Genomic DNA, 23,358 nt, shown 5'->3' on the forward strand with positions numbered 1-23,358 from the left:
CTCCATAGCACATAGCACCACCTGGTGTTATCTTACTTGACTACTATCTACCTCTACCACTGGAAATGTAAACCCAAGAGAGCAAGGATTTTTTTGTGTGTGTGTGTGTGTGTGTGGTACACGGGTGTCTCACTGTTGTGGCCTCTCCCATTGCGGAGCACAGGCTCCGGACGCGCAGGCTCAGCGGCCACGGCTCATGGGCCCAGCCCCTCCGCGGCATGTGGGATCCTCCCGGACCGGGGCACGAACCCGTGTCCCCTGCATCGGCAGGCGGACTCTCAACCACTGCGCCACCAGGGAAGCCCCGAGAGCAAGGATTTTTGACCGCTTGGTTCACTGCTATGTCCCTAGCACCTAGAATAGTCCCTGGTACGTACCAGGTACTCAAAAAGTATTTGTTATGGGAATGACTGATCACCACTAACTTTTACTGATGGTAAAAAACCTGGTTGAGAGCTTCATCTGTGCTTGTTATTTTATATCTTAGACAAGTCACTTAATTCCTTTATGGAAGGGAAAAATAAGTATTACTTCAGTGGTTACTGAAAGGATCAAATGATACAGCAGGTGTGAAAGTACTTTTTATAAAATGGGAAACACTGCAAATGATAACCTTTGGTACTCAGAAGTTGGTCAAACTATACAAATAAAGTAATATATAAACATCTGGAAATTTGGTCACAGTTCTAAAGCCAACAAAATATTCCCACTTGTTCCATTCCAAATACATTTTAAGAGGTAACAATAATAATAAACTGCACAGATGAAATACTACTTTAATATTAAACATTCCTATGCAACTTTGGGATAAACTACTTAGTTATGGCTTCTTTTAGTGTGCTATGTAATGGGATTCAGTATTAAGGTTTTTTTTGTGTTCTTTTTTTAACATTTTTTTCTGGCTTTCCAAGGATTAAAAAGTAGAAGACACTTATTTTTGGAGGAAAAAAATGTAGCGTCTATTTGTGGAATATTAAATTGAAATTAATAGAATCATACTGCCAAATGTCTTTAAAAACAAAGTATGAATGTTGACAGCAAGCAGGTAGCCACAGATGAAGAGAAAATTAGGAATATAAATACAGGAATCTTTTCATTTAGTTATTTATGGCTGCATTGGGTCTTCATTGCTGTGTGCGGGCTTTCTCTAGTTGTGGCGAGCAGGGGCTACTCTTTGTTGCAGTGCGTGGGCTTCTCGTTGTGGTGGCTTCTCTTGTTGCGGAGCATGGGCTTTAGGAGCGCAGGCTTCAGTAGTTGTGGCGCACAGGCTTAGTTGCTCCGCAGCATGCGGGATCTTCCCAGGCCAGGGCTTGACCCATGTCCCCTGCATTGGCAGGCGGATTCTTAACCACTGCGCCACTAGGGAAGTCCCAAGAATCTTCTTAAATCTGTCTCTGTCTCTGTCCTTAAACTAGGAAAACTGAAACCATGGGGACAATCTAAAGAAAACAGTTCTCTGAATGAACATGTCAACAGAGTTAGCTTACACAAGAAAAGTTATAAACAACCTCATCGCCAGACCAGGTAAGTACATAATTATCCAGTTCTATAATTCTTTTAATTTTGAAAGACTATATAAAAGCAGAGTTTCTGAGGGATACAGTCACAGTAATAGTGGTGTTTACGAAGAGAGAAGAAGTGGAATCATATACAGAACTTTCTAAAAGTACATGTGCCTAGGCAATACCACAGTGGGTTCTAATTCAGGTTTGAGATGGGACCCACGTATGTGCATTGTTTCCAAAGCTCTGCAGGTGATTTAGAAGAGGACCCGGATTCACAGCACTGCTCTTACATGACCTATCTGACCAAACAATGCACCTGGATGTCCCTCTAGATACCAATCCAGGTGCCCAGGGCACCTAAGTATGCACATAAATTTCACACTCTCAGGGAAACCAGGCTTTCTAGGCTTCAGGGCTCTACACGGGGAAACCTCAGGAAGATCCTTAGAGGCTTCTTTCTGCATGAAAATCAAGTTAATGCCAGAGTCTGTCCTGGGCTGCAGCTGGTCCTGGTTTGGCCGATTCCCTGTGTGACACCCTGATACCGGGTTAACTACCATTTGACTTGCCAGCTACCACCAAGACCTTATTATTTGCTATGAAAATCATTATCATGATTCTGGGCCTTTTTTTCTCTTAATTCCTTCCCCCCAAAATCATAGTGGTTTAAGTCTGAGACCCTGATTCCAATTTTAGCACTTTCATTAGAAAATGTTTTTGAGCTTGACCTTTGACTTCCACAGGTAGAGGTTTCTCATTTAAAACAAACTAAAAAAAACTACAGGGGTTGGATTTGATCTCCAAGGTGTCTTCTGATTCCAATTCCATGCTTGATTTTAGAATGCTGCCTTAACATAAAAACAAACAAACAAAAAGAAAGTTCTAGCCTTTTAACACAGCAGTGACTTACAGGTGTGGCTTCCATCACACAGACCACTGGACAGAGCGCAGTGTCCTGTAAAGAGTGTGTTTTACACAAGTGTGCTGGATGTCGTTTTAAGTTTGGACATTAGTCTAACAACAGGTGCTTTAAAGTGTTCTGTTTGGAGCTTCACTGGAGCCTAACGTATACCAATCCCTCCTTAGGGAGGAGCAACGGAAGAAACATGAGCAAGAACGAAAGGAGAAGAAAGCAAAGGTTCTGGGAGTTCGAAGGGGCCTCATTATGGCTGAACGTTCATAATTTAATATCCCGTAAATATTCCTTTTCTCTGAACCCTCTTTTGTAAATATTTTTGTACTGTCCTCTCACTTTAGCCAAAAGACATTTTTCTGCTCTTAACTTCGTTCATATATATGTAGTGTCTGTGGCTTCTTCACGTTTTACCCCTGAAAAGACATTACTACCTTTAAAGCTCTCAAATTCTTTTGAAATAGTTTTTACCTAAGCCCCTGTACAACTAACTCAGTTTTCTAAAAAGACCCATCCTATAGATTCTTGACCTAGATTTTTTTTAAGGTCAAGTTCCGTCTGCTGGCTCTAATAAAAGAACTTCAGTCCTCTTCTAGGCAAAAGCACTTACCTGATGGTAGCTAATTACACTACAGACTTTAGTAGAAATTGAACAATAACAAGTTATGAATAGGGTAAGCTGTGAAAGGCCACCTCTTCATCCTCTAGAGAGCCTAGTAGTCTTAACAAAACCGTGGGCCATATGGGTTTATAAGGCATCAATATTTTATCTATGTGAAATGTTTCATTTGAGCTTCTATGTACCTTTTTCGGATCACTTCATTTAATTGTCAATTACATATCTCTTTTTTTTTCCCCCTCAATATATTCTTAAAAACAAAACTCTATAGCTCATTCTAGCCTTGCTTATTTAGAAATATACAGGGTCATATTGAAATTTGAGGATTGCTGCTTTAAGGATTACTATATACTCTGTCAAACTTATACATCTTACTCAATTTATGGAAAAGACTAGAGTTGCTTAGTATCATATCTATGTCTGTTGAACCCGAATGGAGCTTCCGAGTTTTATACTGCTTAAAATTTTCATAAATAAAATTTTTTCTCACGGTGGTAGATTCGTTCTTTGTAAATGTAATTGGTTTCTAAAATTTAGTTGACCAGCCAAGACTAACAAGAGTTGACTTGTACTCTGTGTATCCTTTCTTGACCTTCCACTCCCCACTCCTAGAAGAAATGACTATGTCCTTTTGTATTTTCACAGCACCTGTCAGATTCTATTATACTTATCGTTATACATATATGGGCCCATAGAACGTGGCATACTCCTGGGTGCTTAATAAACTCAGATTTTGCTATCAAGAGGGAGAGATCAGGTCAATCAAGAAATCTGTGTCAAATACACTGCTACTGGGAAGGTGAAATGATATAACCACTTTAGAAAACAGTTTGGTAGTTTCTTTAAAATTTTAAATGTACATCCCCCATATGACCCAGCAATTCTCCTAAGAAATGAAAACATATGTTCACACCAAAACTTGCCTGCAAATATTTACAGCAGTATTATTCACAGTAGCCAAAAAGTGCAGAAAAATCCAGCTGTCCATCAATGGATGGATTTAAGAAATATGCACTAAAAAAATGAAATACTGATAAACACGCTACAACATGGATGAACCTCAAAAACATTATGCTAAGTGAAAAAAAGCAAGACACAAAAGATCATATATGATTCTATTTATATGAAATATCCAGAGAAGATAAACCTATAGCAAAAGTAGATTAGTAATTGTGGGGCTGAGAGTGGGAATGAAGAGTAACTGCAAAGAGGCACTGAGGTTTCTTTCTAGGCTGACAGAAATTTTCTAGAATTAGTTTATGTAAAGACAGACTGCAGAATTCTGGGCCTTCCTTGGCAGTCCAGTGGTTAAGATTTGGCGCTTTCACTGCCGTGGCCCTGGGTTCAATCCCCAGTCAGGGAATTAAGATCCAGCAAGCCATGAGGCACGGCCAAAAAAAAAAAAAGACTGAACAATTCTGTAAATAAACTAAAAAATCACTGAATTGTATACTTAAAACATGAACTTTATGTTATGTAAATTATACCTGAATAAAGCTAAAAAACATAATTACATGAAAACATACAAAATAGGTATTTTAGGCCAAGATGATGGGAAAGCTATCAGCCTTTGTGTATTCTCTTATTTTAAACTTGGCTCTCGTAGGGTACTCTAGCTATATCATATAGTTTCCTACTTCTTCCTCTAAGATAACAAGAATTGATCAGTTTAAACTGTGTTAATCCGGGTCTTATTTTTGGTATATGCAATCTCTAATACTAAAAACGACTGGGGAAGCCTTGGGGACATTAGTCTATAAAGTAAGAACTGGTAAGGATCATGCATCTTTGGAGACCCAGCTATGCAGGTGTTATGGACTGCATGCTTGTGTCCGTTCCCCCCGCCGCCCCCCCGCCCAATTCATATACTGAAATCCTAATTCCAAATGTGACTTGGTACTTTGAGGTATACTTGGAGGCCTCTGGGAGGTTATTAGGTCAGGCAGGTGGCACCCTCATGATGGGGTTAGTGCTATTATATGAAGAGAAAGAGACTAGAACTTGTTCTCTCCATTGGAGGATACAGTAAGAAGGCAGCTGTCTACAAGCCAAGAAGCACTCACCAGATACCAGGTATCCTGGACTTCCCAGCCTCCAGAACTGTGAGAAATAACATGTGTTTTGTTTAAGCCACCTAGTATATAGTAATTTGTTATAGCAGCTTGGGCAGTCTAAAACAGGTATCTTTTCCCAGTGACTACTACAGCACCTTAATATTCTTCAACGGTCTCCTATCCTGATAGATTAGAAGACAGAAGAAACCTATAAGGAACAGAATGGTAGAGGGCCATAAACAGTCACCTCAGAGACTCCCTGCTTTGGAAACCACCTACTTATATAGGAACTGTTGCTAATAGGAATCATTCTAACCAAAAACAGTTATTTACATAGTACCTCTGCATCAGTACTTGATTCTTTAAGTTAAGGTACAGCTTATATCCTGGTCTCTCTTAGCAGCAGCATTTAGCTATGTTTTGGGGAATACATACCAGCCATTGTTTGGATGCCATTAAAGAAGTACTTTATTTTTGTGTCATCGTGGATTCTACTATCCTTAGTTTAGTAATATAGAAATACTACATGATCGCTATTTAAAAAGTCTTGGATTAAGCTCTGGAGAATTTTCATAGGCAAATTCTTCTGTGTGGGCTGGATCAGTAAATACTCCAATAAAATCTATTTCTAGGAAGAATGGACCATCCACTTTATCAGCCAGGGTGAATCCGATAGAAGAGATCTAAATTTAAAATAGAGAAATTGATCAAAATCTCATATGCTGATGTTGTTCCTGGAGTTTTAAAATTCTGTACTATCAGCCCTTAGCAAGTATACCATAGTTCTCATGTGCCGTAGCCAATTATAAGAGGAAGTACAGGACTGCTTTTCTTTCCACATTCTATTTCTCTCTTCAAAGTAGTGCCAGTTAAGACTAGTAAGTACAACATGGATGTCTAATGAAGGTTCCTTGAAGCTCTCCTGAACTCTAATACTCTTATTTTAAAGCTAAAGTAAAATGTAGGCACGCTGAAAGGAGGACCATACTGAAATTCCTCCAGGATGGGGGTTTGGCTCACAGGATAGCTCTGAGTCAGCATCTGTCTAGGTATAATAGGAATATACTTAAATAGGAATTTTCATCTTTCATTTGCCAGCCTTCAAAACTGGACTGAACTCATCCTCACAGGAGTTCTGTTTCACTAAAGATAATATAGTTCTGAGTGAAAATACAGGAAAATGTTACCTTGTCAAGCAGAAGCTGGTACTGGGCATCCTGGATTCTTCCTCGATTAGAGAAGAAAAATTTGGAGAAAGGAATCTGAAAGAAGAAACCATTGACTTCAGAGCTGAAATGCAAGCAACAGAGGCATCTGTTTAGAACTGCAATGATAAAATAATAACGGTTTAAAGTGAATTTTAAAATTGCCTAATATGTGAAGTTATAACAAGTGGCTAGTCATTTGGATCACAGAAAAAAAATTTTTTTTTAATGAAATAACCCTAAGTACTAGAAGAAAACAGGTGAAAACCTTTCAAAGCCAGGAGTCCCAAAGGAAAAAATGACAGAGAACAATTATAACTTTCTGATGGCAAAAACTAGTATCCTAAACACAAAACTTTTACAAATAACTAAGAAAAAGATTAAACAACGCAGTAGAAAAATGGGGATGGGAGAAATAGGCACATCTGTATACTGCTGGTAGGAGTGCAAATTAGTTCAACTCTTAGAGAGCAGCAGCTAGCAATTGTGGTAAGCAGGATTCTAAGATGACCCCCAAGATTTCCACCTAGTGCACACACACCTTCCAGGGATTCAAACATAAATCTCAGTGCTGCTGTGAAGGGACTCACCCGAAGTCTGGTCCCAAATCAGTTGACCTTAATATAGGGAAGATTATCCTCTGTAGGTCTGACTTAATCACTTGAGCCCATAAAAGTGCCTGGTGAAAGAGGTCAGAAGAATGAGAAGGATTCAAAGGGGGAGGTCAGGGGGATTCTCCACTGCTGGCTTTGAAGATGGAGGGAGCTAAATGGTAAGGAATGTGGACAGCTTCGAGGAGCTGAGAGTGACTCCCAGCTGACAACCAGTAAAGAAACCAAGACATCATTACAATCACAGGAACCAATAACCAGAGTGAGCTTGGCAGTGGATTCTTCCCCAGAGCCTCTGAAAAGAAGTACAAAGGGCTTCCCTAGTGGCACAGTGGTTGAGAGTCTGCCTGCCAATGCAGGGGACATAGGTTCGTGCCCCGGGTCCGGGAAGATCCCACATGCCGCAGAGCCTGCGCGTCTGGAGCCTGTGCTCCACAATGGGAGAGGCCACAACAGTGAGAGGCCCGCGTACCGCAAAAAAATAAAAAATAAAAAAAATAAAAGAAGTACAGCCCAACTGACACCTTGATTTCAGCCTCAGAAAGCCCCGAGCACTGAACCTGGCCACAGGGTGTCCGAAACTATGACTTACAGAACTGTGCGAAGTTTGTGGTAATTTTTTATGTAACAATAGGAAACGAACACAGCAATATTTAGCAAAATTTGAAATGCTGTAACTTGACCTTCCAGTTTCACTTTTAGGAGTTTATATTACAGATAAACTCTGACAAACACATAAAGATACAGCTTTTTCTAATTAAAAAAAAAAAGAAAAGATAGGGGAATAGTTCAATAAATTATAGTGCAACCATACAACTGAATACTATGCAGCTATTTTTAAAAATGAAGTCGATCTATACATTGATGCTGTGGGAAGACCTCCATAATATATTATTAGTAAAAAAAGTAAGAGATAAACAAAATCTATAGTATAAATATAATTTATGTTATTAAATACAACTTTTTTCTTGGCCACACTGCGTGGCTTGCAGGATGTTAGTTCCCCAACCAGGGACTGAACCTGGGCGCTGGCAGTGAAAGCCCCAAGTCCTAACCACTGGACCACCAGTGAATTTCCCCTAAAAACAAATCTTTTAAATGCCTAAAAAAAAACTAATAAAAAATTTACTATAGCAATTGGGAACAACCCAAGTATCTATCAATAAGGACTAGTTCAATCAGCTATGAGATATCCATATAACAGAAAATACCAAACAAAATAACAAAGAATGAAGAATAATTCCATGTAGTGATATGGAAGCTCTCCAGGATCTAAATTTAAAAAATATAAACTGGCACAGAAGACGCATAAAGTATGCTATATTTTTTGAGTAAAAAAGGAGAAAATAAGTGTATGTGTATATATACTTGCTATATTTGCTTAAAAAAACTAAATATGGAAGAAACTAATAAATGTGGTTACCTATAGAGGGTTAGGGCAAAAAGGGTGGAGAGAGAACTGAGTGGGAGTGAGACTTTTTTGTACATCTTTTTATATTATTTTGATTTTTGAGCCAAAAAATAAAAATGAGTTAAAAAAATAAAATGTACTGTTCAGATTATCACCAAAAACACTTGCTGACATAAAAGGAAACTCAATTCAAAGCTCATTTAATAAAGCACCACTGCATAAGATCATGTTCCTCACACAGCAAATCCAAGTGCAGTCACATCCTCAGTTCATGGGCTCCCTTCATTTCTGTTACACAAACCTGGAAGGGACCCTGCACCCCCAGCCCCGTCAGTTCCTCATTTTTGCATCCTGGTTGGGCATTTCATCTACCTCATTATTCAAAATATATTTCGGAAACGGAATCAATACTACCTGCTCACCATTCAAGGAGCGTGTGTCACCCATCCCACTGGCCTTTTATCTTTTTGTCATGTAATTTGCTAAGACCACTGTCCACACCAAGGGAATTTTTTAGCCTGGAAAAAAAATGAAGCTAATAAGAAGCATTAAATTGTACAGCTTGCGTAAAAAGAAAAGGATCAACAGTTGTTTTCTCTCTACAAATGACAGAAAACTAGCATGCATAATTTTTCCATCATTTTCCTTTGTTTTCTTTCTACTATCAGAGTAAATATTTGAGCATCTCACTTCTATTTACTAAAGGAGAATTATTCATGAAGACATGGACAGCAATTAATAACATTTAATTTTTAAAAATCTCTTCCTTGGGACTTCCCTGGTGGCACAGTGGTTACGAATCCGCCTGCCAATGCAGGGGACGCAGGTACAATCCTTGGTCCGGGTAAGATCCCACATGCCATGGAGCAGCCAAGCCTGTGTGCCACAACTACTGAGCCAGCGCACTAGAGCCCACTCTCCACAACTACTGAGCCCTCACGCCACAATTACTGAAGCCCACGTGCCTAGAGCCCACTCTCCACAGCAAGAGAAGCTACCGCAATGAGAAGCCCACGCACCGCAACTAGAGAAAGACTGCGTGCAGCAACTAAGACCCAATGCAGCCAAAAATAAAATTTTAAAGTAATAATAATAATAATTTAAGGAAAGGTGTTGCAAACAACTATTATTTCCAGCCAAAGATTAGAACTACATGTATTTTCAGGAAAGAAAGTAATAAGTAGTCAATGATTATACTGGAAAATAATTTGGCAATGTGCATCAGAGGCCTTAAAAATGTACATATCATTTATTCTAGGAATTTTATTTCCAGGAATACATCTAAGAAAATATTTAAGTATATTTACCTCAGAGTTTGGTATAAGAGTGAAAAACTCTGAAAACAATCTAAATGTACAATAGAGGATGGATTAAGTAAATTGTGTCTATTTACATAATATCATGCAGATATCAAAAATGATGTAGAAATATATTTCAACAGAAAGTTGTATATAAAATTCAGTTCAGTGAACAATGTATGTTATAAAATAGCACTGGCACAATACAATTCTTGTAAAAATTTTAAAAAGTGTAAATAGAAAAGTCTGAAGGTGCATACTAAAATAAAAATAGTATTTTACCTCTGGGTAGTGGTACCACAAGATTTTTTTCCTTTTCTGCATTTTCTAAATTTTCTATAATGAGATACTTGTTTTGTTCAGTAATTTGTTATAAGTATTATTTATATACAAGTCTTACATACATAATAATTTTTTGGTTATACATCTGTATTAGTGTATAAATATGTATCTATTATATGCTAGGCACTGCACTGTTCTAGGTGCAGGGGAAACAGCTATGAAGGATACAGACAAAGTCCCTGCTCTCAGAACTTACAGAATTTATGTTCCAGAGGAGCCTGGTAGAGAGTGACAATAAACAAATAGACAAGTGAATGAAAAAGATAATTTTACTTAGTGATAAGTTCTGTGAAAAAATTAAACAGGATGTTGTTACTGGGTGAGAAGGTGCAACTCTAGCTAGAAGGATCAGGAAAGGCCTCTCTGAGGTGCCTTGGAGCTGAGAGGTAAATAGGAAAGAAGAAGCAGGTGAAGACATGGGAGTAAAGCACGCCCACAGATACATCATGAAATACAAAGGCTCTGAGACAGAAGTAGTTTGTTGAGTTTGACACACACAAAAGGGGCCAGTATGGAGGAGGGAGGGGGGAGGAGGACAAACTGAAGATGAAGACAGGGGTCTGCTACTGTAGGCCCCATAGGCCATGTTAAAGAGTTTGGACTGTATTCTAATAAGGGGAGACCACTGGAGGGTTTTAAGCATGTGAGTGATATAATCTGAACTATGGTTTAGAAAGATCACTCTGGCTGCTGTGTGCAGAGTGGACTTTAGGAGGCAAGAAGGCAAAGAAGGAAATCAATAAAGAAGCTCCTGCAGTAGTCCAAAGGCCTGGACTAGGGTGAGAGTGGAAGAGATGGCTAGAAATGGTCAGATTCTAGGTGTATTTTGGAAAGATAGGTGAGCAAATTGGTTAAAAGACTAGATGCGGTGTGGAGGAGAAAGGGATCCAGGATGAACCCTTTGGTTTAAGTATGAGCAAAATGGGGACTTTCTTTTGAATTTATGGATTAAAAACCTTCAGAAGTCCACTAAGATCAGGAACAAGACAAGGTTGCCCACTCTCACCACTCTTATTCAACCTAGTTTTGGAAGTTCTAGCCACAGCAATTAGAGAAAATAAAGAAATAAAAGGAATCCAAATAGGAAAAGAAGAAGTAAAGCTGTCACTGTTTGCAGATGACATGATACTATACATAGAGAATACTAAGGATGCTACCAGAAAACTACTAGAACTAATCAATGAATTTGGTAAAGTAGCAGGATACAAAGTTAATGCACAGAAATCTCTGGCATTCTTATACACTAATGATGAAAAATCTGAGAATGAAATTAAGAAAACACTCCCATTTACCATTGCAACAAAAAGAATAAAATATCTAGGAATAAACCTACCTAAGGAGACAAAAGACTTGTATGCAGAAAACTATAAGACACTGATGAAAGAAATTAAAGATGATACAAATAGGTGGAGAAATATACCATGTTCCTGGATTGGAAGAATCAACATAGTGAAAATGACTGTATTACCCAAAGCAATATACAGATTCAATGCAATCCCTATCAAATTGCCACTGGCATTTTTTACAGAACTAGAAAAAAGAATTTCACAATTTGTATGGAAACACAAAAGACCCCGAATAGCCAAAGCAATCTTGAGAACGAAAAATGGAGCTGGAGGAATCAGGCTCCCTGACTTCAGACTATACTACAAGGCCACAGTAATCAAGACAGTATGGTACTGGCACAAAAACAGAAATATAGATCAATGGAACAGGATAGAAAGCCCAGAGATAAACCCACACACATATGGTCACCTTATCTTTGAGAAAGGAGGCAAGGATATACATTGGAGAAAAGACAGCCTCTTCAATAAGTGGTGCTGGGAAAACTGGACAGCTACCTGTAGAAGTATGAAATTAGAACACTCCCTAACACCATACACAAAAATAAACTCAAAATGGGTTAAAGACCTAAATGTAAGGCCAGACACTATCAAACTCTTAGAAGAAAACATAGGCAGAACACTCTATGACATCAATCACAGCAAGATCCTTTTTGACCCATCTCCTAGAGAAATGGAAATAAAAACAAAAATAAACAAATGGGATCTAATGAAACTTAAAAGCTTTTGCACAGCAAAGGATACCATAAACAAGACCAAAAGACAACCCTCAGAATGGGAGAAAATATTTGCAAATGAAGCAACTGACAAAGGATTAATATCCAAAATTTATAAGCAACTCATGCAGCTCAATAACAAAAAAACAAACAGCCCAATCCAAAAATGGGCAGAAGAACTAAATAGACATTTCTCCAAAGAAGATATACAGATAGCCCACAAACACATGAAAGAATGCTCAACATCATTAATCATTAGAGAAATGCAAATCAAAACTACAATGAGATATCATCTCACACCGGTCAGATTGGCCATCATCAAAAACTCTAGAAACAATAAATGCTGGAGAGGGTGTGGAGAAAAGGGAACACTCTTGCACTGCTGGTGGGAATGTAAAATGATACAGCCACTATGGAGAACAGTATGGAGGTTCCTTAAAAACCTACAAATAGAACTACCATATGACCCAGCAATCCCACTACTGGGCATATACCCTGAGAAAACCATAATTCAAAAAGAGTCATGTACCAAAATGTTTATTGCAGCTCTATTTACGATAGCCAGGACATGGAAGCAACCTAAGTGTCCATCAACAGATGAATGGATAAGGAAGATGTGGCACATATATACAATGGAATATTACTCAGCCATAAAAAGAAATGAAACTGAGTTATTTGTAATGAGGTGGATAGACCTGGAATCTGTCATACAGAGTGAAGTAAGTCAGAAGGACAAAAACAAATACCGTATGCTAACACATATATATGGAATCTAAAAAAAAAAAAAAAATGTCATGAAGAGATTAGTGGTAGGATGGGAATAAAACACAGACCTACTAGAGCATGGACTTGAGGATATGGGGAGGGGGAAGGGTAAGCTGTGACGATGTGAGAGAGTGGCAGGGACATATACACACTACCAAATGTAAATTAGATAGCTAGTGGGAAGCTACAGCATAGCACAGGGAGTTCACCTCTGTACTTAGTGACCACCTAGAGGGGTGGGATAGGGAGGGTGGGAGGGAGGGTGACAAAAGAGGGAAGAGTTATGGGAACATATGTATATGTATAACTGATTCACTTTGTTGTAAAAGAGAAACTAACACACTATTGTAAAACAGTTATACTCAAATAAAGATGTTAAAAAAAATAAAAATAAAAAAATAATAATAAAAAGAAAAAAAAAAACAAAACCTTCAGAAGGCAGAAGAAAGGCATGGGTACCTGATTTTGCCCTCACTCCCTGAATTTCCACTATTTTCCTCCTGATTAACATTTTTACCTTCTAAAAGTTTTTTCTCCCTACAAAATAAGATTGCCTTATATTACCAAGAAATAAACAAAAACAAAAATGTTGGTAACTGTAAAGTATGAAGTATTTATTCCTCTTAAGGGAGCCTTTCTGCTCAGCTAGGGACACTAGCTTAGTACAGTTGCCTGGAAGAGATGATATAGCCAGAACTTAAAAAGAAATACCTATAGTACTGATAATTGTGCACAGGGCAGAGATGGACCCATGACTCAGCATGGACCTGGCCACATCCTTATCAAAAATATTTACTGGTCAGTAAGCTAACATTTATATTAATAAAAGAAAAAGTAGGACTTCCCTGGTGGCATAGTGGTTAAGAATCCGCCTGCCAATGCAGGGGACACAGTTTGATCCCTGGTCCGGGAAGATTCCACATGCTGCAGAGCAACTAAGCCCATGCACCACAACTACTGAGCCTGTGCTCTAGGGCCCGCGTGCTGCAACTACTGAAGCCCGTGCACCTAGAGCCCATGCTCCACAACAAGAGAAGGCACTGCAGTGAGAAGCCTGCACATGGCAACAAAGAGTAGCCCCTGCTCGCCACAACTAGAGAAAGCCCATGCGCAGTAACGAAGACCCAACGCAGCCAAAAAATAAAAAAAGAAAAAGTCAATTATGTAAATCTTGCCCTTAGGTCCTCTTCCTTCTTTCCCTTCCCACACTGTCCAAGAGGAATTAATAAGAAAAAAAACCCTACAATGTAACCATTATCTCATAAGAACCTCATTTTCATACACAGTAAAGACTTATGCTGTTACCTTGACCTCCTGCCAGTAGGGCCCCCCACGGGTGAACATGAAGTAACTGTACATCTGATCCTTCCTCTGGATTATATCCGTGTCCTCCCTGATATTCACCATCCAAGGCCGACCATCTCCACGGACACGAAGATACAGAGTGTTGAACTGGGACCAATCATAAAACCTCTTCCTCTCAAAAGGGCCCTAAGGTATAGAAAGGAAAGTTAATTTAACCTCATTTTCCACTATTAGCAAAATGTGAGTCATCACCTTTTACAGCATCAAAAGGATCAACAAGCCATTTTTCTGCTTTTTTCTGCTTCCTACCACAGTAAGGAGGCAGATAAATCTGGTGATTCTTATTTTAGTACAAAATACTGACCTAGTTAAATGTTTCTAAGGTAATGTTCAAGCCCTGATTGGCCCAGGACAGTGTTTACACGGGGTAGACAATCATTTGTGTCACTGAATGGAAATGAATTACTGTATGTACTTTCTTTCCCAGGGCCTAGGGAGCAATGGCTTCTGACTGGGCCATTTTATGACAACTGCCTTCCCATAAATCAGAAAACTATGAAAGACCTCAAGTTTTAAAACTGGCATTTTTTTGACAACACCTACCATCCATTGAAAATATAATCACTCTGCATGCATAATTTTAATCCTCACAACAGCCCTATGAGATAGGTACTATCATTGTACTCCATTTTATAGATGAAGAAACTGAGCACTCAACCAGTTAGTGGTAGGTCCAGGGCTGTTTAACTCCAAAATCTATGTTCTTAACAACTACCTAAATTGTCTCTGAAAGTAGAACATAGTGTTAATTTCCAAAGGTGTTTCTTTACAGCAATCTCAGAGCTAATCGGATTTCAAGAATACCAGTGCTCAGATATGAACTATTACTTACTAGTCATGTAATTTTAGACAAGCTACTAAATCTCCCCAAGCCTGTTTCCTCATCTGTAAAACTGGGATGGTTATACCTTACAGGATTGATGTGGGGAATAAAAGGGATAATGTATATAAAGTAATTAGCACAAGGACTGGCAGGGTACACTTAATAAATGTCATCGACTACTTTCATTATTCCACAGTACCTCATAGAATTATTTTCTACTGTGGACTGACCAAATCCATTCTGTGGATTTTCAGGGCCTGAAAAAAAAATCTTGTATGCATAGTTTATTACCTCTGAAAGAACATGTACCTTTCTTTTTCATCATTATCTGGAGAGAGGTAGCCTAATACTATTCCTATCATTTGCCTTTCTCCTTAAAACACCATAACCAAGGGACTTCCCCGGTGGTCCAGTGGGTAAGACTCCGCAATCCCAGTGCAGGGGGCCCAGGTTCGATTCCTGGTCAGGGAACTAGATCCCGCATGCAGCAACTAAGAGTTCACATACTGCAACGAAAGATCCCACATGCTGCAACAAAGATCCCGCTTGCTGCAACTAAGACCTGGCACAGCATGCATGCATGCATGAATGAATAATATTTTTTTTAAAAAAAGGGGGCACCACAACCAAGCAAACACCCATGGGCTGTGGCCACGGCCAGGCACGGGAGCCTGTCCAGAGCAGCCCTGAAACACCTGATCAGCATTGCAAAAAGCAACAGGCTGGTGGCGAGACAAAGGAGCTGACCTAAGTAGCCTTGGAAAATGATGTTCTGACTGGAAACCAAAAGGCTAAAGACAAAAGAAACTATACATAAACATTGTACTGTAGTTGGTAAAGTTGTTTCTCACAGGGTTATGGGTTAGAAATTCTGAAACAGCTTTATTTATTTATTTAATTTCCAGCTGTGTTGGGTCTTTGTCGCTGTGCGCAGGCTTTCTCTAGTTGCAGCAAGCAGGGGCTACTCTTCATTGCGGTGCACAGGCTTCTCACTGCAGTGGCTTCTCCTGTTGCGGAGCACGGGCTCTAGGTGTGCGGGCTTTAGTAGTTGCGGCATGCGGGCTCAGTAGTTGTGGCTCATGGGCTCTAGAGCGCAGGCTCAGTAGTTGTGGTGCACAGGCTTAGCTGCTCTGTGGCATGTGGCATCTTCCTGAACCAGGGCTCGAACCCATGTCCCCTACATTGGCAGGCAGATTCTTAACCGCTGTGCCACGAGGGAAGCCCTAAAACTGCTTTACATGTACTCTTGGGTTGAATTAATAAGTAAATGTACAGTAAATGGCAGGAGACAGGTTTCACACCGTTACAGAAGTTATCAATAAACAAGAAGGAGGAAGCTAGAATCAATCATGTGGTACTGGATTAGAGTCAAAGCATCAGTATGAACTCATACTTAGCTTAATATAGATATAGAAATAGTTACAGATGTGTGTTTCCATGAGTTGGTATGCACACATATATTTCCTAGCTGTGTCCACTGAGAGGTCCTAGAAATAGTGTCAATCCAGAAGCAACAAGCATACTCAGCATCCAGATCTTGGTTTCCAACTCCATCTTCAAAAAACAAAAACCAAAGAACCAGGGCTCCTTTGAGAAATGGCTAATTCTAGGGTTGGAACAGAGGAAGTACAAGATGCGCTTACAGCACCTCATAGTGCCAAAAAGTGCTCAGAAACACAAAAGGATGGGGGCATATCAAAGGGACACGGCCAACCTGAAAGAGCTCCCAGTGGCCAAAGCTGGAACAATCTGAGCAACAAAATAAATAACATAGTATTGGATTATAACCCAAAGTGTGAGTCCATACTAAATGACTGAATAAATAAATAAATGTGGAAGAAACAAATCTTCCTTTCTGAAAAATCCCAAATAATTTATGTAAATACTACCCCTTCCAGGAGATAGAACTTAATCCAATACCCTACCCCATGCCTTGAATGCAGGGTACACTTAGTGACTTGTTTCCAAAGAACAGAATATAGAGAAAAAAAAAAGTAAATTAACAATGGAGTAATCTGGCAAATACTACCTTGACCAGGTGATCAAGATTAACACATCAGTGATAAGTCATGCTACTAGCATGTACCCTAATACGATGAGAAGGGTACTTCAACTCTGTGCTGTTCTTCCTAAAAACCCAGAAAACCCAAGTCTAACCAGGAGAAAAATAAATTCGGAAAATCCCAAATTGAGGATCATTCTGCAAAATACCTGACCAGTATTTCTCAAATCCTCATGAAAAATAAGGAAAGACTGAGAAATAAGGAAAGACTAAGTAACAGACTAAGGAGACATGACAACTGGATGTAATGTAATGTATCCTGGCTGGTATACTGAAACAGAATAAAAGATATTATGGAAAAACTGGTGAAATCCAAATAGAGTCTGGAATTAGTTAACAGTAATGCAACAATGTTGGTTTCTCAGTTGTGGCAAATGTATCAAGTGATGTAAGATGGTAACAACTGGAGAAGATGGGTGAGGGACATACAGGAACTCTCAGTACCATCTTGGCAATTTTTCTATAATACCAAAAATATTCTAAAATTTAAAAGTTTACTTTAAAAACAAAAACCCTGGCTGACCCTACTTCCACTCTAAGGAACCCCTAGCCATTAGAGGGCCTACGGCCTACGTTAGAGGAGATGTAAATCTCCCCGGATCATCGTTTAAATATCTAACCTCTCAGGGCTCCTCAAACATAAGTATGCCCCACCCTGGCCCCAAGTGAGGCCCAGAAACATGTCACCTCTCTTCAGGAACCACTTCCCCCTTGTGCTTATGAAACTTTACACTTGTGCCCAGTAGTTATTTAACCCCATACACAAGATGAGATGCCAGCTGTTTTCATTTACAGAAAAAAAAGGTGTCTGCTATAGTTCATGCTACAATGAAGTTCACCTCAGTTCACTAGAAAACTGCAGCTCCTGGGTCTCACGTACCCTTGGAATCTTGGATATCATTGCACAGTATCCACTTCGGCCACTCTCCCCGTCCTGGGGTGCCTCAGAGCTCAGAGTTCCATACAGCAGTGCACTTTGGTTACTCTTGCCCATTTTCAGGAACACTTCACTTCTGCCACCAATCGTCTTATCAGAAGTCACTAACCACTTATCCAAATCTTCTCTGCCACGGAACTGCCAGACAACCTTGGCTTGTTCCATCAAGACCTCATGCAGAGGGCAGCCTTCAGGCCCTATCCAATGATTCACAATATCATCCTTCAAACGCCTAAAATGGTCCTTTATTTCTTCTTTAATTGCTTTATCAAAACTAACTTCAGGCTTGTCCTCAGGAGAAGTTATATCCAGAGCAACTTCTCTCTGGTGATGTCCTTCCAAATTCCCTTCAGTCTTCCTCTGAGAAGAGGCTTTGCCAGGAGCAGCCACTGGTTTCTCAAGACTGCTAGAACAATAATCTGCAAAACGAGTACCCCAAAATGGACAAGAGGCAACACTTGGCTTCGGGCATTTTCTGAGAATATAAGTGCCATTCAGCAATTTATGAAACAAAGCCATGATTAAAAGAAAGTCAAAATGTAAATTTTTCCCTGGCCTACTAGGGAAAGAAGCTTCAGCAAATAGCCCAATTCCACCTATAATAAAAGAGACAGTGAAGAGTTACCAGTATAGCCAATGAATGCATCATAATTTCAAATTCAACATGGATCATGTACTATGAAATTCATGAACTTATTTTCTAATTCTATGAACATTTACCCAGGGCCTACTATGAGCAGAAGAATGTTTACACTGTACGTAATACATCCCACTGCCTTGAGAAAAAATGCCAAGATGAACAGAAACACAGGCCACTTCATGGAGTTAATGATCAACCCCAAAATAATTCAAGTATGTGCTTCAAAAGGTTGTCTATTTTAAAGCAAATTTTTATGCTGGATTTTTACAGAAATAATTGGTTCCTAAAATAAAATATTCAACTGTCAATAATTCACTCCAGGATCTAGGCTAACCAACATTTTTAGCACTTCATCTATAAAAAGAACAGACTACATGGGCTTCCCTGGTGGCGCACTGGTTGAGAGTCCGCCTGCCGATGCAGGGGATATGGGTTCATGCCCCGGTCCGGGAAGATCCCACGTGCCGCGGAGTGGCTGGGCCCGTGAGCCATGGCCGCTGAGCCTGTGCTCCGCAACGGGAGAGGACACAACAGTGAGAGGCCCACGTACCGCAAAAAAAAAAAAAGAAGAGACTACAGTTCGCATTGTATGTGGAGTCAGAAGGCCTGGACTTCACACCTAGAACTGTTTACCTTCAGGTAAAGCCCTCCCCTACCTACATTAAGGGATTCTTCTATAGATCAGATGGAGTAATGGCTATAAAAGGTTTCTCTGATCCAGTAAGTCTGACAAGATCCCCAAGATTCTTCATGTCTAAGAAGCTCCTAGTGTAAGGCCCACACTTTGAGTAACAAGGCTTTGACTATCAGCCACTATCTGATCTCCTCAAAGACAGAACCTAAACAATAGTAGCAATAATACCATTACATTTAAATGCCATTCTTAGTATTTTCAAGTCACCCTGACAAATATTATCTCATTTAATCCACATAAGCCTCCTGTAAGACAAGTCAGGTAGTTATCTCCTTTCACAAGGAACTAGACACCAACAGGTGAAGTAACTTGCCTAAGATTACAATGCTAATCAGTATGGAAGCTAGCACTAGAACCCTGGCCTTAAATCCTTCCATTAGTTACTGCTGCCTCTCCCTATGTTAACCATTAGTAATATAACTTCCATAGCTCTACTGAAATAACAACTTTGCTCTTGCAGTAACATTCAATGACTGCTGGCAGGAAGTGCTGCAAGAACCAGGAAGGCTAAAGAGTCCCCTCTCCTACTTATTCCAGCTACCCCGAAAATGAAATAAAATATGGAATACTGACTTCTTCATCTTTCTCCTTTGTCTTTCTCTCACCAGACACCAGGAGAGAGAAAGATCAAAAACAAAAAAAAATCACCCACTAGTTAGAACACAGTACTGAGTGAGAAACTAGATGGAATGCTGAAAACTTTAAAAAAAAAAAAAAAAAATCTTCAAAATGCCCCAAATCCCACAATTCAGCTCAGTTGCCTGAGAGTCTACATCAAAATGGCACCCAGACCACTCTATCTACAACACAGGACTGGTCATCTTTCCAGACTGCCCCTCCTCCCTCACTCCCCACATCAGGTGGCTTACCACCTTATCTCTCTTAAATCACTGCACTCCAGGCTTGCAACCAGACCTCCACCTTATCCCACCACTCAGCATCTAGAGGGCCTAATACACAAAACTGATTATTTTCTCTGATTAAAACTCTTCAGAGGCTCTCATGGTCTTCAGAATAAAACTTGACTTTCTCCACGGGGTCTGTAAGACCCCTCCAGATCTGGCCTCTGCTCATCTCTCCAATCTCCCCTCTAATCACACCCTACTCTGCTCTAATCACAGAGAACACCTGTGGTCTAACAAGTGCCATCCAGTACCCCCTCTCTGGGTTTCATGCCTTGGCAGATTACCGCTCCTAGGCCAGAAATGCCCTCTACCGATTTCTGCTGATTTATCCTTTGGGACTCAGCTTAGGCATCCATTACCTCCTCCAAGAACCCTTAATTACTCAACTCCACCGAGACATTTTGATGTGTTGCATCCTGGGCTTACACTTTCCCTGCTACAGTTTGACAGTTCCCTTGTCAGTCTCCCCCGCCAGACTGGAAGTGTCTTGAGGGGAGAGACTATCTTCATTGTGGTACTTCCAGCAACCAGGATGGTGCCAGACATGCAGGAGGCTTTTAATATTTGTTGAACAAATAATATCTCCACATTTCTCCACCACCACCACCACTGTCTTGGTTCAGGGTTTTATTGTTTCTTACCAGAACTACTGTAATTCCCCTAACAAAGGGCTTCTCAAATGTTAAAGTGGCTATGAATCATCTGGGAATTTTGTAAAAATGCAGATTCTGATTTAGTAGGTGTAGGATGGGGCTTGAGATTCTTTATTTCTAACGAGCCCCCAGGTGTTGCCCTTGGAGTTGGCGCTGAGAACACCCTTTAGGATTTAGTAAGGTCCTAACTCATCTCTCTGACTCTGATCTCCCCCTCCTCCCCCAATCCAACCTTTGCCTGGCAACAAAGGGGATTTTTCTAAATATGATGGCACTCCCCTTATTCAGCAATTTCCTCCAGAAATTCAAACTCCTAAAATGGTACACAAGGCCCCCCAAAATGTGCCCAACTCCCTGGCCTAACTTCTCCTCACTTCCATGGGCAATAAATACCCTCAGCTCTATTAATTATACTAACTATAATCATGTCTGAACACACACACAAAAAAACATTGCTCAAAACCCACAAAAGTGACCAAACATTCTACTATCCTGGCTAATGTGAGTGCCTGCCATACCCTGACCAGTCATAGCATTAGCCTCACTCTAGATAGATGAGATTCTCCCCTAATTATAGAATTACCTCCACCTCCTCAATACTTTCCCCCAAATCACCTAACACAAACCTAAGTCCAACAATAAATCCCTTCTAACACCCTCTTACTGAGATGCCCCATGGTTCCCCATGGCATGTGTTCTTTCTCACTACAGGAGTAATAAGCCTAACTTAAACTACAAGCATGTTCCTGGTGGCCTCTGATTGGAGGGCACTGACATTGCTCTTCCTCCATATTCTTATGAGAACCTATGCATATATCTCACAGCCCTTACAAACTATTAGAATCTTGCTTATTTTTCTGTCTACCTAACTAGTTTGACTTTAATTTGGACTAAGGCTTAAACATAACTGATACACAATGTTTTCTAAAATAAATGAAAACCGTGTAAACAGTGTTTTCACATGGACTAAAAAATAGAAGGGAACCAGGAAAAATAACAACAGTTGATCTCACGTCCTGGAATCATAGATAATATCTAAATTTCCCTCAGTGACTTCTTTAGATGATTTTGCCTCTACATATGCAGGAATTTGGAAAATAAATGATAAACCTATAAAATGGAATTTGTACAATCATAAACACGATTTTCGTTAACACCATGCTTAGGCTACACTACTGAGTGGCAAATAAGGAGGAATCAAAATGCATATACACTAACATTACAAGTATAAAAACGTACGGACAGGGGGCTTCCCTGGTGGCGCGCTAGTTGAGGGTCCGTCTGCCAATGCAGGGGACACGGGTTCGTGCCCCGGTCTGGCGGGGGGAATCCCACATGCCGCGGAGCGGCTGGGCCCGTGAGCCATGGCCGCTAGGCCTGCGCGTCCGGAGCCTGTGCTCCGCAACGGGAGAGGCCACAACAGTGAGAGGCCCGCGTACCGGAAAAAAAGAAAAAAACAAAACAAAACGTACGGACAAAAAGATTTGGGGGTAAAAAAGAAAAAGTCTTAAAGTCGTGTGTAGGATGATGGGATCATAAGTAATATTATTCACCCTATTTTCCAACCCCTCAGTAGTGCTATCACTTCTCTAATAATATAACTTTAAATATAAGTGTTTTGTTTCATACTTTTACCAATAAACATAAAGTCAAAATCATTAACTGGATGATCCCGGGCGGAAGTTGGTGAGTTTTCAGGGCAACGTAACCCACGCAGCTAAGAGAGAGCAGTATTAGTGAAGAATGTACATCCAGAGCTTACTATGTGCCAGAAACTGTCCTGGGTGTATTTTCGTTAACTCCTCACAACAACCGTGAGAAACGTACTATTATTATTCCACTTACTGGGCAAATTAAATTACCCCCAGTCATACAACTAGTAAGTGGCAAAACCAACCCTAGAGCCCCGGTGTTTAGTCGGGAAGCGGTCGGGACCGTGCCACAGCCCCCTCACCCCTCACCTGCTAGAGTCGTCTGGCCCTCACAAGCCTCGGACGCTTCAATTCCCGGCTGCCGTTCACTGGCTTCCCCGGCCGACACCTCAGACTGACTTCCGCCCGAGCCCGACTTTTCCCGACCGAGATCTCCCCTTCTCTGTAGGGCCGTCTGCTTTTCTAGGCCGGCGGGAAACCAGGCCTGATGACACAAGTTCCGGCCGGGTGCAAAGGCCGGGGAGGAGTAATGAGGCTCCCGGACCCCGGCCAACTGAGGTTTTTGGTTGACTAGCTTCCCCAAAGTTCCCCCACCCCCACTCCCCCGATCTCTTCTGCCCTGTGTGAGAAAGTGGGGAGAATTTAGAGAAGCTGTTCGCCTCTCCTTTCTGCATCCCGCCTTCAGGGTGCAAACTGCATCCCGTATCTTTCAAGTAGGACCCAGATATTGCTAACATCCTTCGCCCACAAGGAGCCAGGGTCCACTCGTGCTCCATCCCCCCATAGCCGCCTAAGAGCTGTACACGGCCTCAGAGGGCTGGTTCTGCTGGAATTGCCCCTGCGGA

General features: G+C 40.5%; 2 protein-coding genes across 5 annotated transcripts in view; one reads left to right on the top strand and one right to left on the bottom strand.

The window, feature by feature from the left end:
• NUSAP1 (nucleolar and spindle associated protein 1) overlaps nt 1-3,532 on the top strand; it is a 33,716-nt gene extending 30,184 nt beyond the window's left edge. Inside the window, exons 10-11 of one of the 2 annotated variants that reach the window (XM_059058064.2) lie at nt 1,416-1,524; nt 2,592-3,532. In XM_059058064.2, the coding sequence (XP_058914047.1) occupies nt 1,416-1,524; nt 2,592-2,688 (206 nt within the window). In that variant the 3' untranslated portion in view covers nt 2,689-3,532. The remainder of the gene's footprint in view (nt 1-1,415; nt 1,525-2,591) is intronic. The other variant, XM_059058065.2, reaches the window with a different exon arrangement.
• NDUFAF1 (NADH:ubiquinone oxidoreductase complex assembly factor 1) lies at nt 570-22,972 on the bottom strand. Of its 3 annotated transcripts, none has more exons than XM_067029012.1 (6): nt 22,823-22,972; nt 17,913-18,565; nt 14,088-14,273; nt 6,887-6,975; nt 6,279-6,381; nt 5,539-5,774 (listed from the first exon to the last, which is right to left on the bottom strand). In XM_067029012.1, exons 2-6 carry the CDS (start codon nt 18,486-18,488, stop codon nt 5,625-5,627), a joined length of 1,104 nt encoding a protein of 367 aa, XP_066885113.1. In that variant the 5' UTR covers nt 18,489-18,565; nt 22,823-22,972; the 3' UTR covers nt 5,539-5,624. The 3 variants fall into 3 exon arrangements, with proteins under 3 accessions (XP_058914056.1, XP_066885113.1, XP_066885112.1); XM_067029011.1 differs by having other exon boundaries at nt 6,279-6,353; nt 22,823-22,967; XM_059058073.2 differs by lacking the exon at nt 6,887-6,975 and having other exon boundaries at nt 570-5,774; nt 6,279-6,353; nt 22,823-22,963.
• Nucleotides 22,973-23,358: the final 386 nt, after the last annotated feature.

The sequence above is a fragment of the Kogia breviceps genome, chromosome 3 (assembly GCF_026419965.1).
Source record: "Kogia breviceps isolate mKogBre1 chromosome 3, mKogBre1 haplotype 1, whole genome shotgun sequence".
NCBI lineage: Eukaryota > Metazoa > Chordata > Mammalia > Artiodactyla > Physeteridae > Kogia > Kogia breviceps.

What these genes read in the sequence shown, in the direction of transcription:
- NDUFAF1 (XM_067029012.1), bottom strand. Translation starts at nt 18,488, where the DNA reads ATGGCTTTGTTTCATAAATTGCTGAATGGCACTTATATTCTCAGAAAA. An exon ending in CCTACTGGCAGGAGGTCAAG is followed by an intron (nt 6,976 to 14,087) that starts GTAACAGCATAA and finishes CTCTTTCACCAG; the next exon opens with GCACTTTTATGGGCTCAAGT. An exon ending in GATTTGGGACCAGACTTCGG is followed by an intron (nt 6,382 to 6,886) that starts GTGAGTCCCTTC and finishes CTTGCATTTCAG; the next exon opens with CTCTGAAGTCAATGGTTTCT.